Source organism: Oryctolagus cuniculus, chromosome X, assembly GCF_051225735.1.
Source record: "Oryctolagus cuniculus isolate XC-2025 breed Fujian yellow rabbit chromosome X, ASM5122573v1, whole genome shotgun sequence".
In the NCBI taxonomy this organism is placed as follows: Eukaryota; Metazoa; Chordata; class Mammalia; order Lagomorpha; family Leporidae; genus Oryctolagus; species Oryctolagus cuniculus.
The window spans coordinates 32,336,306-32,349,144 of NC_142888.1; the positions used below are offsets into that span (position 1 = coordinate 32,336,306).

Consider the following 12,839-nt stretch of genomic DNA (forward strand, 5'->3'; position numbering starts at 1 on the left):
AAACCAATGAAAAAACGTGTAGAGGAGTGGGGGCTGAGGGAGAAAAGCTGAACCACGCCCTTCATTCTTGCTTTGCCTCACTACAGGACGCCAACCCGATTGGTTGGGCAATAACCTCAAAGGGCGGGGCTGCAAACGTTCACAGTAGCAAAAGAGCTAGCGGTGGAGGGAACAGCGGGGCGGGGCCAGCCTGTCCTAGCTGAGGTGGTAAAGGCCAATGATTACCCAAGCCGCCTGTCCTAGAAAAGTCATCTTCTCGCGAACCTTTAAAATTCCTGCTTGCTGAAGCACCTCAAGGGACCAAAACTGACAGCCTCATTTGTCTTTTTCCTTCTTGCAAAAGTCCCGTTTGCCACCATGGGGATGTACCAAATGAGACTGAGTAGGGGGAGCGAGCGGTGACTGGCACGCCTGACTAGGGCTGCTGCTCACCTAGACACTAGCAAACTTCTGGCAAGACCCGAACTGAGTCCTAAGCAGCTTCTGCACTTGCCCCTCTGGCGCCGTTCCAGGGCAGGCGCCACATTCCTCTGTGGGCGCGCAATGGCCGCACCCCCTCCCGCAGCGGACGGGTCTTTTGGTACGTGCAGTCCGAGGTAAGTCCCCTCCTACCCGCTTCACCCTGTCCAGCGCGTGCGTGCGCATGCGCGGAGCGCGGCGCGCGCGGCGGTTGGGCCGTTGGCTGCTCGGCCCTGGGATCCGCGTCTCCGCGAGCAGTCGGCTCTGAGCCGCAAGTCGCCGTGAGCACTCGGATTCGAGCCGGCGCCAACGAGCCCGGGGGCATCGCCCGCAGCGGCCAAGCTCATGGCCGGCTGAGCGGGACGCCGCCTCCGCCTCAGCCACCGCCGCCGCCGCCGCCTCCTCCTCCTCAGCCGGCGGCGGCCCGGGCCCAGCAGCCATGGCCGAAGACTACTGGGACGGGCGCCTGCGGCGAACTGGAGGAGAAGGAGGTCGCGCGGCCTGTGGCCAGGCCGCCGCCCCAGGCGCCGCCGCGCCGGCCCCGCGGCTCTGAGGTTGCTCGCGCGCCCCCGCCGGTGAGCGCGTCCCCGAGACGTGGGGTGGGGGCTGTCCTTCCTCCTATAGAAAGAACGCGACCCCGGGCCCTGCCCAGGGGTCTGGCCTGCAGGGCTGGCAGGTGCCCCCACCCCCAACGAATTTCCCAGAATGCACCGGACAGGGGGGTCATTCGGGGCCTCCCCTGACCTTGGCCCCGCCCTGGGCCCGTCCTAGGAGCTAGGGATGGGGAGTGCTGTGGGTGTTAACGGGGTAATCTAAGGACCAGAGAGTTTGGAAATGGGTGGCATGGTGGTGAAAGGCTTGAGGTTTACTACCAGGGAGGGAGGGGGGAGGGGGGCTGACCTCCGCAGGGGTTCAAGCATGTGGTCACAAGCCTTAGGGCTGTGTGCTCATGGAAGGGGGTGCAGGACAGCGAGGGACAGCGGGGTATGTAATAATAGGGGTAGGGTATCGGGACAGTTCCAGGACACGCTAGTAGGGGCTATGGCTGTAGAGAGACCCAGTGTATAATGATGGGTAGGAATGTAGAGGTACCAGCAAGTGTGCTGATAGGATCAGGGCTCTGAGGCCCCGAGACTGATAAGTGTCAGTACGGTGTTAATGTTTCTTTGCTTGCCCATGGGAGGCTACAGTGTGAGGGTCCCGAGTGCGCCGCTGAGACTCCAGTGCGGAGTGTGCTGATGGGGCTCATGGCTGTGTGTGCATGTGGTCCTGGAAGGGGTGGGTAGTGGGGGCAGAGTGACAGATGGACTTGATGAGTGTGTTGTGGGGGTGGGACAGTGAAGACCTGAGCCCTGTACTACTGAATGTCAGAATTGTGTGTGTGTGTGTGTGATTCAGAAAGTTCATGGAAAACTCACATCAGCTTTCCCTTCCATCTTCCACGAACTTTTTGAAGGCCCTGCAGATGGGGGGGGTAGTGGTGAGGGAAATGTCCTAGTACTGTAAGGGACTTGGTGCGCTAAGGGTTAGGGTACTGAGCGTATGTCCATGAAAAGTGGGGAATGCAGGTCTCCAGGGCATGTCAAGGAAGTACAAGGTAATACATGAAGTTCTAGTGATTGCTCATGTGGGCTTAGAACCATAGAGCCACTTTTTAAAGAAGACTTTTTTATTTGAAAGGCAAGAGTTACAGAGAAAGAGGGGGGGGGAGACAGAGAGATCAATCTTCCATCTGCTGGTTAAGTCCTCAAGCGGCTGTGGCCCAGGCCAGGCTGAAGCCAGGAGCTTCTTCCGGGTCTCCCATGTGGGTGCCACTTGGACCATCTGCTACTGCTGTCTCAAGCACATTAACAGGGAGGTGGGTTGGAAGTGGAGCAGCCAGTAGGGATTTGAACCGGCACCCATATGGCATTCCCAGGTCCTAGGTAGCAGCTTAACCCCACTGCACCACAATTCTGGCTCCCCATAGAGGCTCTTAATATGTATGTCAAGTGGAGGGGGAGCCAGAACAGTGTGAGTTCTGGAATGTGCTGATCAGCATAAGAACATGGTGAAGACAGTGTGTGCCTGCGTGTGTGTCCGTGGAGAGCTTTAATGTATTGAGACTCCAGGGAGTGCTGATGGGAGATAAAGCTGTGCAGGGGACCTACAGTGTAATAAGGGGGAGCAGGGCTTGTGAAGGGACCCAAGTGTAAACCAATAGGGGTTATGGCTGCAGAGGAGTTGAAGCAAAGAGACACAGAGGACAGGACATGCGATGGTCTAGGTGTGCTACAGTAGATCCGAGCCATGGAGAGCTGCAGTGTGTGCTGCTGAGGGTTGGGGTAGAAAGAAGAGCTTTGTGCACTAATGAGGGTCAGGCTGTTGTAGAATGGTATGTTTGTGTGTCCCTGGGGAACACGGTTGAGTAAAGGTTCAGGGTGTGCTAATGCGGAGCAGCGCTGCGTGAGGCCCAGCATGTGCTAATAGGGGTCAGGATAAAGGTTCACTTTGTGATGGAGGGGATAGGGTAATACGAGGACAGGAATGTGTGTCGATGATGGGGCCTGACTGTGCCCAACTAGTTAGGGATCTGCAAGGTTCACTTTGTGTTAATGGGATTCAGAGCAGCGTGAAGATCCTGTGAGTACTCATGCAGGTCAGCTGTAGAGCACCCCAAATGCATGGTAATAGGGGTCAGAATCAGGTAAGGGGAGCAGTATGTTAATGGAGGGGGAGACATCGGTGCTATGGAGAAACTGACAGGTAGCTGGGCCAGGGAAGGGCCCAACCATGTGGTGGCAAACGTTTCTTGGAAGGGGCCGCAGGAATGCTCAGTGGAGTTCAGTGGGATACCATAGGGCTTTGAACACCTCTGGGGGTTAAAGGTACACAGGGAGGTCACGGGTGCCAATAGCAGTTAAGATACAGTGAGGCCTTCTTGAGAGTCTAGTGCATGCTGGCGAGGTCAGGACTCAGGAGGTGTGGTGAAGTGTGAGGAGTGTATCCTCATCAGTGGTCTGTGTGCTAAGTGGGGGCCAGGATCTGTGGGTGTGAGAGTAGTCTGAGGATGGGTGTGTGTCCTTGAGGGTCAGGAATGATCAAGAAAGACCTGTGATTTTTTGGGGGTAGAATTGTGTGTCCAGTTCTTCCTCCCTCCTTATTCTTAACTATGAAAAACTCAGACAGCTGAAATGATACTATTTTGGAAGTTTTGTTGCATATAATTGTTCAAGTATCTGTTCACAGGAACCTGCCCAGGGTGCACACCCCTTATTGGGAGTGCTGCTTGGTACATATCTTGTTCCCCATCTTCCTAAAACCTCTCACCACAACTGAACTCTTCAACATGTTCAGCCCTTGGCATTTCCACTCAGAGGCCGTAGTTCATTCTGGCTCCCTCCCATCATCCTTTAAGTCCTGCTAACAGTCTCCCCAGCCCTTGCCCCATTGCCTATCACAACATGCGAAGCAACTGGATATCTGTGCCATATGGGGACACAAGATAGTCTTTGGGAGCTGGGCACACTTTGCCTTCTTCGGCCTTGGGTCCAGGATTGTTTTGTCGCTGTTATGCTGGGTTCTGTGTGGATGGACCTTGTCTTCTCTTAGGTCTTTCTGCTAGGCTAGTCCCTCTACCCCTCCATGGGGGTGGTGAGTTCAAGCAGGCAGGAGTAGGGGTGGGAACTGCTTGGCTAAGCACCAGGTTTCAGGGTAACAGATTTCTCTCCTCAAATCTAGCCCCAGCCTCATCCTCGACCTCCTATCTAGCTCTACTTCCCTTGGGCCAGGGCCATCTTGGGCCCTGCTGTGAGTCCAGATGGTTCCTGGGCCAGGTCTTTCCCCCTCCTTGCTGGCCCAGCACCGAGGAGGAAGTAGAAGAAGGCCAGCCTAAGCCTTTTGGTGGCCCCATTCCCTCCAGCAGCCCATCTAGGTCATCTTCCTGTCGATGCCAGCATCTTTGGAGCACCCTTGTTGGGGGTTGTTCCTAAATAGCAGGGACCCCCTGCCTCAGCAGAGATGGTTCCTAGGCTCTCAGCTCCCTGATGCAGTCATTTCTGCCATAAGCGCTTTTGGGCATCTGCTGTGTCAGTCACTATTCTAGGTCCTCAGGATATAACTGTGACCTAAACAGAAAGACATTTATCCTGGCAGAGCTGATCTTCTAGTTGTGGCAGTGAGGAGACAGTAAAGAATAAAAGAAACCAATAAGTAGATGTGTTATCTCCAAGGAGGTGATGAGTTCTGAGGGGGATAGTTGGCAAGATGAGGGAGCTCAGGATGGTTGAGATTTTAGATATTCACGGAAGCTTCACGTGAAAAGTTGAGATTAGATCAATGACCTGAAGGGAGTGGGGAGTGAGCTGTTTCAAAATCTGGGGGAAGGTATTCCAGGTACCAGGAACAGCCAGTGCAAAGGCCCTGAAGTGGGACTCTGCTGGGTGTGGTACAGAACAACAACTAGGAATGATCCTCGAGGTAACAGGGCAACTGAGGTATAAGACCTTGTAGGCCACATTGAGGACTGGGCTCTTTATTTGGGGTGATAAGGGGGCTGTGGTTCATTTTCAAGTAGAGGAGAAATGTGACCTGGCTTTTAAAAATCTGGATTGGGCCTGTAGGTGCCTACCAGATCAAACATTTCCAGCAGTCCTGAGGATAGCTGGTCTATATTGAAATGGGGGGGGGGGTCTCTCAACCCAGTGGTAGGGTCTGAGTAGGATCCTCCCTGCATCCCCTACATGAGCAGACTTAATGGTTTGGTTCACTTGTCACCATGACGATGGTCACTGAGGGAAGCACGGAGTTCCTTATGGCTAGAGAGAGCATTCTACCTTGGCAGTTGGGGGTGATGTGGGGCTGGTGCCAGCGGAACATAATGTTTTATGGGCGTGCCCAGGGCCATGGTTCCTTGGTTCTGGGAGAGCCTCCTGTACCACCCAAACCTGGGTCCATTACTGCCGCTGCACCTGACAATACCTGCTGTGGAGCCTTCTGCTCCCACAGTGAGGCTGCCACCCTAGAGACCATCAGTCTACCTAGTGGGCCCTTGCCCTCAGCCAGCCACCCAAGTCTGAGTACCCAGGTAAGCCCCTCAGGAGCAGGGCCCAGGGGCTGGTTCTGGGTGGGCGGGCACTGACAAGGGTCCCCATCCATACGGCTTTCTCAGGACTCCTGAACAGGGCCAGGGGCCCACAGTGGGTGGGCAGCCACTGACACAAGTTCACGTTGGTGTTCCCTACTAGGTTGTGGGTTTTAGGGGCCTCCTAGTGGACCAGCAGATGCTAATAGAGGAGCCCTGTGCCCTTACTCAGGTCGCCATGGATCGGATGAAGAAGATCAAACGGCAGCTGTCAATGACACTCCGAGGGGGCCGAGGCATAGACAAGACCAATGGTGCCCCAGAACAGATAGGCCTAGACGAGAGCGGCGGTGGCGGTGGCAGTGACCTTGGAGAGGCCCCCACACGTACCGCCCCAGGAGAACCTCGCTCTGGACGGGGCCCACTCAGCTCTGCACCAGGTGGGTCCACAAACTACTCCTTGGTCTCATGTCTCTAGGCTGGTTCCCAGGTGCTGCCTCCCGATCCAGTTCCTCTTAGACTTGTGCTCCCATTTTCTTCCCCTTTCCTGTTCCATGTGTGCTGTTTTTTCCCCTTCCCTGCCATCCTCTCTCAGCATTCTCTGTCCAACTGTGCCCCTGTCCTTGGCTTTGTGCCAGGCCCCAGGGGAGGAGACGTACCTTGCATGTTGCACCTGCCCCAAGGTTTCCTCTGCCCTTCTCCTGCACCCTGCGGTGGCCCCCTCAGGCCTCCTGGCACCTACCTATCCAGTGCACTTGCCTCCCAGAGCGCTTGGCTACCTCTGCCACCACCTGCCTATTGGCCCCAGTTCAGGCTAGCTGCATTTTCAACTCACCCTGGAATGGGTACTCCACTAGGTGACTGTTGTCCGTCTCCCTCTCTGTCCTGGACCTGCCTAAGCTCCCCTAGGCCCCACCACCTTCTCCTTGAGGAACTGTGGGCTGCTCCAGGGGCCATGCATGCACATGTATGAGGAGGGAATGTATTGCATGGGAGAGGGAGTGTCTTGGGGTTCCTGACCCCATCTGGCATACCCTCCCCCTCTCCCTGCCACCAGAGATTGTACACGAGGACTTGAAGATGGGGTCTGATGGGGAGAGTGACCAGGCTTCAGCCACGTCCTCGGATGAGGTGCAGTCTCCAGTGCGAGTGCGCATGCGCAACCACCCCCCGCGCAAGATCTCCACTGAGGTGCTTAACTCACTGTTCGGGTGATGGGAACTGGAAAAGGGGGCTGGAGGTAGGGAGGTAGAGCTCATGGTCCCTTTTCGCCCCTGTCTTGCTTGGTAGGATATCAACAAGCGCCTATCACTACCAGCCGACATCCGGCTGCCTGAGGGCTACCTTGAGAAGCTGACCCTCAATAGCCCCATCTTTGACAAGCCCCTCAGCCGCCGCCTCCGCCGTGTCAGTCTGGTGAGCACTTTCTGTTCCTGTCCTCTCTCCTTCCTCTCCCTGTCCCCTCCCCTGAGCCTGCTTCGACCTGCCTACTTTATCCCACAGTCTGAGATTGGCTTTGGGAAATTGGAGACCTATATCAAGCTGGACAAGCTGGGTGAGGTGAGAGACAGCCAGGAGACCCACGGTGGGGATGAGGGTCAGCAGGAGCTCCCTGCAGCCTCATTACGCCTCTCCTGTCACACTTGCTCACACCCCCAGGGTACCTATGCCACCGTCTACAAAGGCAAAAGCAAGCTCACGGACAACCTTGTGGCACTCAAGGAGATCAGGCTGGAACATGAAGAGGGAGCACCCTGCACCGCCATCCGGGAAGGTACAGATCCCTGGCCCACCTTTCCCAGGCTTTCCTCACGACACATGTACATCCTCACTCCATGGTGTGAGCAGAGACAGAGGGTTCTGGAACTCCCCCTTCCAACACACTAGCATCTATGAGAATGCCCATCAACCCTATATCTGGGTAATAATCAGAGTCACCAGAAATCGGTTCCTGCTTGGAGGAAAGGTAGATGAATTGCAAACCAGGGTGCTCACTTTGGTTCTGACAGCATCTTTGATAATCCTCACCAGTGTACTTGCTCCAAAGTGTATAGTCAGAATATCAAATGGAATGAATTTGGATTGCACAGAAATTGAGTGTGCAAGCTCAACTTCACACGATGCTACAGGCCTGTGTACTGAGGGTCAGAGCTAGGCCCCTTCCCAGAAACTAAAAGCAGGTTGTGAAAATCTAATTCTTGCCCAGTCCTCTTCTTGAACCTTATTTCTACATGTGGAACATGAAGACCCACCTTCCTGGCATAGGGTGGGTCAGAGCTGGTGGTTGTGAGGTGGTACCCCAGACTGCATGGGGAAAGAAGGAAACCATGGGCTCGTCATCCCTGCCCAGTCCTTGTCCTCACCTCTGTCCTGACTTTCCCCCTTCCCATTCCTTGCTTCTTGCAGTGTCCCTGCTCAAGGACCTCAAACATGCCAATATCGTCACACTACATGACATCATCCACACGGAGAAGTCCCTCACCCTTGTCTTTGAGTATCTGGTAAGGCAGTAGGTCTTGCAGGGAAGTAGGGAGATGACTAGGAATGACAGAATGTGACCCTTGTTCTGTCCCGCTCTGTCTGTCCTCAGGACAAGGACCTGAAGCAGTATCTGGATGACTGTGGGAACATCATCAACATGCACAACGTGAAAGTGGGTGTGGGGCAGGAAGCAGGGGCACCAGGGGTCCCCCTCTCACTGTACCCTTCAAATCTCCGACAAATGGACTTTTCCCATTTGGCTTTTTTGTAGTTGTTGGAAGCCCTTGGAGGGCACTGGGACCCTGTCCTCTTGTGTGTGACACGGCTCTGGGCTGGCTGTCTGGGGAGGGGGGGAAGCAGTGCTTGCTGGGGGTTGGACTGGTAGATACTCTTTGACCTCTGCCTGTCATTCCTGGGTCCTCAGCTGTTCCTGTTCCAGCTGCTCCGTGGCCTGGCCTACTGCCACCGGCAGAAGGTGCTACACCGAGACCTCAAGCCCCAGAATCTGCTCATCAATGAGAGGGGAGAGCTCAAGCTGGCTGACTTTGGTACTGCTGCCTCCCCTTTCTTCCCATTGATCCCCAGCCTCATTCTGCCAGCCTCCTCCTTCCCCACAGTTGCCTGGTCTCGTTCCCCTTGAGCCTCTCCAGACTTTGCCAGCAATCTCCTCGTTTCAGATGCCCCTTCTCTCTGCCTCCCAGGCCTGGCCCGAGCCAAGTCAATCCCAACGAAGACATACTCCAACGAGGTGGTGACACTGTGGTACCGGCCCCCCGACATCCTGCTTGGGTCCACAGACTACTCGACCCAGATTGACATGTGGTGAGGACAGGTGGAAGTATGGCTGGGGCCGTGCATTGAAGGGGGTGGCTTGGTCACAATAGCCACCTAGCCAACTGCCTCCCCATCCACTGTGTCCTCCATGCCCAGGGGTGTGGGCTGCATCTTCTATGAGATGGCAACAGGCCGGCCCCTCTTTCCGGGCTCCACAGTAGAGGAACAGCTGCACTTCATCTTCCGCATCTTGGGTAAGGAGGCATGAGCCCTAATTGCTGTGGAGATATGCAGGGAGGACCTGTGAGAAGTTTAGGGTGACTCTTCTCCCCTGCCAGGAACCCCAACTGAGGAGACGTGGCCAGGCATCATGTCCAATGAGGAGTTCAAGACATACAACTACCCCAAGTACCGAGCCGAGGCCCTTTTGAGCCATGCACCCCGGTGAGGCTAGTGGGTGGGTGGGCGGGCAGGTGTTAGGGGCCAGAGTGCCCAAACTCAATGTAAAGCAGATCCCCTTGTCCTTGTGGTAGACTTGATAGCGACGGGGCCGACCTCCTGACCAAGCTGCTGCAGGTGAGACCACCTTCCTGGGCCAGCCATGGTTGGGAGGGGATTCCCGACGTGAGAACACAGACTCCCGAGGACAGGGTCTAAGGTGAGCAGGAAGAGGGGACCTATTTGTTGAAAATACTAATATTCCTCTGCTCCAATTCAGTTTGAGGGTCGAAATCGGATCTCCGCAGAGGATGCCATGAAACATCCATTCTTCCTCAGTCTGGGGGAGCGGATCCACAAACTTCCTGACAGTGAGTGGAGCTAGGGGATGGACTGGCTGGTGGAGGGGCCACGGGGAACGGGACTGCCGGGGACAGCTGGGTGCATCGTGGAGGGTTCTGAGTATGCCACTTCTACAGGAAGGACAGCTTCATACTGTGTGACGGGTTGTGTTTGTTATAAAAATGCTATTTCTTGTTTTTTAGTTCCTTTTTCCACTCATGAAATGTTTCAAATATACATAGGATAGATTTTAACATGTTGAAGCAGACATTCCTTGTGATGTGTGAGGCTACTTCAGAAAGATCATGTGTTAGTCAGCTTTTCATTACCTGAAAATTAACTGAAATACCCAAGAGGACCTTCTTGGGAAGGAAAAGGTGTTATTTTGTATGACATTTTTGAGGATCATGGTTCAGAACCAGGCACCCCCATGAACCTGGCACTGGGACAGTGGGTACACAGGGACAGTCATGGGGTGAGCCAAGAAGCGAAAAGAAAAACTAAGATGAACTCAATTTAAATAAGCCACCCCCTCGCAAGAATTACATTCTGAGGGCAGTCCCCCAATGACCTAAGTAGCTCTCACCAGGCCCCCTGCCCACTCAGACATCACAATGAGATCAAGTCTCCACCCTTCATCCAGCCACCCTCAACATAACATCTGCCCAAGTTTGGGGAGCTAAGTCCTGCTCAGACAAGTTCATTTAGGTACAAAAAAAAAATACTGGAATCCCTGAGTTTTTTTTTTTTTTCATAATATGTACTTATGAGCTTTTTGAGGACCCCCTCATATGTGCGTAAGATGCATACATCACTACTAGACAGAATAATAGGATGAGTCCCTAGCTATTCCAACAAGTCATCAGCTCATTTTTGTGTCTCCTCCACCCACAGCTACTTCCATATTTGCACTAAAGGAGATCCAGCTACAAAAAGAGGCCAGCCTTCGGTCTTCATCAATGCCTGACTCAGGTAGGTGTGGTCCCTCCCTTCCCCATCCCACCCCCCTACCTGCTTGCCCACCAACAGCCATCCGCTCTGCTTCCCCCTGCAGGCAGGCCAGCTTTCCACGTGGTGGACACCGAGTTCTAAGCCGATTCTAAGCCACAGACCGAGGCCCCAGCAGGCAGCGGCTGGAGGGATGCCACACCCCTCACAGGGCAGCCCCCAACTGCATCCTCCCTGCTTGCTGCCTGCCTACCTACCTGCCTGAGCCATGCTCACCTGCCCACTTGTCCCTTGCTGCCTGTGCAAACATCTGACCACTGTCAACTCACCCATTGGCCTGTCTCCTGGGTGCTAACAAAGCTCTCATCGCTCCTACGCCTGGTCTGTCTGTCTGTCTCTCTTTGTCTTGGTAGTTGCCGGCGGACAGCATGGCCGTGCCAGCCTCCCACACTGAGGCCAGGCCTCTCCCTCCTCGTCGTATCCTCCCCCAGGACCACTACCCCATGGCCAGCCAGGGGTCCGGAGCTAGCCCAGGCTGGGGCTCTCGACTCAGACAACATGGTGGCAATGCCTTGGGTCTGAGGTGTCCCCTGGCTGCTTTCCTGCCTACCCCATCTGCCTCATGTTGTGTGGGCCTTTTTTGTTTGTTTCATTCATTGTTGGTTTCTTTTTTAATTATTTTAAATGAGGTTTTCATTTTTTTAAATGCAATATCTCTGTATACAGACTGGCTGGGCCCCACCCCCTGCGTGTGGCCCTCCCACAGTATTTTGTGCAATGAAGCCCCGCTCCCAGCCTTTCAGAGGCAGGGACACAGCCCCTATTCACAACCCTGACCTTCACCAGACCCTGGGATCGGCTATAGGAAAGCATGCCTCGGCCACTCGCCTTCCTACCCCCGCCTGCCATCCCCAGCCGCAGGGGGATCTGGGGGCTACTGGAGACTCTGGGAGATGGACAAGGTGGGGGGCCCACTCTCCCTCCTGCAGTCCTGTAGCCGGGGCCTCCTTCCTTCTCAGGGTCTTCCCAGCCCAACCCTTCTGCCCCCATCCCACTTGGTGCTGTTGAGTAGGGGCCCTGCCAGGAACTGACCAACTCAGCAAGGAGCCATAGTGTGTATATGTGCACAGCAGGGACAGAGGGGCATGTGGAGGTGTGTGCCCAGATGTTGCCCCCAACCCCTGGGTGGGGGGTGAGGCAGGGCAGGGACAGTCTTCTTCGGGGTCAGCCCCCGGATGGGTGGTTACCTCCCCTTGTTCCACCCTAAGCCCTGGGGCCCTCAAATGGGGTGGGAGGGCAGGGGTGGGAGCCCTCCTCATGGGGTTTGGGGGGTTGGGTTCCTGAATGCACCATAATCGCTGTATGAAATATTAAAAAGTCTAAAGTGTAAAGCCTGATTGCAAATCCTGTGGGTGTGGGGGCTAAGCCCACTGTGTTGGTGGGAGTGACTACTGGGACCTCAGGGAACTGATACCTGGCCCTCGTTGTCTAGAAGAGCACTGGGAATGGGCCACAGATACCACATGACTGAAAAAGGCATCTGAAGTGCTACACATTTACTGGCACATAGAGCTGAGGCAGGCAGGGCAGGCTGAACAGTGTTGATGAGCTGAGAATCAAGCAGAAGCGGAGATTAACCCAGGACCAGGAGGAAGCCTGGAAGAAAGTAGAGGCAGGAGGGTGTAATGAGGCTGTCTGAAGGCCCAATAGAAGCAGGGGTTGGAGGATGTGGCAGAGAGGCCTAATATCGCCACGTATGTGTCTGGGGCACTGGGAGAGGGAATGTGAGAGAGTAGGTTCTAGACCACTAAGCGGATTAGGGGAGTCTAATACATGGGGTGATAGAACTGGAAGTATGGATTATTGGTGTCCAGGAAGTAATGGGAACCACAGGCATGGATGAGATGACCCTGGGAAGGATGCTATGGATTGTAAGGGTAGAGGTCAGATGGCCTAGTCTGGGTCTTGCCCTCAGGTGTGAGGATAGTTGAGGTTTTGGTTTTCTTTTTCCTGTGAATTCAAGCCCCTGTCCCCACCATCCTGGGTAAAGGCAAGGATAGACTTCGGGCAGAAGAGGTGCACTGGATGGGGCCGGCAAATAGTGCGAGTAATAGCAAGCCTAAGTGATTGTTTACTGAAGCCCAGCAGTGGGAGCCTGTGGTTCTCTAGTCTCTCTGCTGTGTCCTTATAAGTACTTCAGTGATAGCTTGCAGCTTCAAGGTGCCATGATGGCTTCTGTGTCCCCAGAGGTGGCAAAGCAAACTGAGGAAACAGGAGTCCCACCTATTTTCTTGAAACAGGGCTGGAACTTCCACAGGCTCAGCAGACTTCCCAT

At 54.7% G+C, this 12,839-nt stretch overlaps 1 protein-coding gene across 11 annotated transcripts; it reads left to right on the forward strand.

Annotated features, from left to right (window-relative positions):
• Nucleotides 1–146: 146 nt before the first annotated feature.
• Nucleotides 147–11,895, forward strand: CDK16 (cyclin dependent kinase 16). Of its 11 annotated transcripts, none has more exons than XM_070067003.2 (16): nucleotides 147–596; nucleotides 5,754–5,961; nucleotides 6,579–6,712; nucleotides 6,812–6,937; nucleotides 7,025–7,081; nucleotides 7,181–7,295; nucleotides 7,928–8,022; nucleotides 8,112–8,174; nucleotides 8,427–8,550; nucleotides 8,704–8,824; nucleotides 8,933–9,030; nucleotides 9,115–9,220; nucleotides 9,289–9,352; nucleotides 9,495–9,585; nucleotides 10,451–10,528; nucleotides 10,611–11,895. In XM_070067003.2, the coding sequence occupies exons 2-16, from the start codon at nucleotides 5,760–5,762 to the stop codon at nucleotides 10,646–10,648; spliced, it is 1,512 nt and encodes a 503-aa protein (XP_069923104.1). In that variant the 5' UTR covers nucleotides 147–596; nucleotides 5,754–5,759; the 3' UTR covers nucleotides 10,649–11,895. The 11 variants fall into 11 exon arrangements, with proteins under 11 accessions (XP_069923104.1, XP_069923108.1, XP_069923110.1 ...); XM_070067007.2 differs by having other exon boundaries at nucleotides 9,310–9,352; XM_070067006.2 differs by lacking the exon at nucleotides 147–596 and adding an exon at nucleotides 630–1,034 and having other exon boundaries at nucleotides 9,310–9,352.
• The last annotated feature ends 944 nt before the right edge of the window (nucleotides 11,896–12,839 follow it).

What these genes read in the sequence shown, in the direction of transcription:
- CDK16 (XM_008272542.4), top strand. Translation starts at nt 5,216, where the DNA reads ATGACGATGGTCACTGAGGGAAGCACGGAGTTCCTTATGGCTAGAGAG. An exon ending in CCCACTCAGCTCTGCACCAG is followed by an intron (nt 5,962 to 6,578) that starts GTGGGTCCACAA and finishes CCCTGCCACCAG; the next exon opens with AGATTGTACACGAGGACTTG. An exon ending in TTCATCAATGCCTGACTCAG is followed by an intron (nt 10,529 to 10,917) that starts GTAGGTGTGGTC and finishes TTGTCTTGGTAG; the next exon opens with TTGCCGGCGGACAGCATGGC.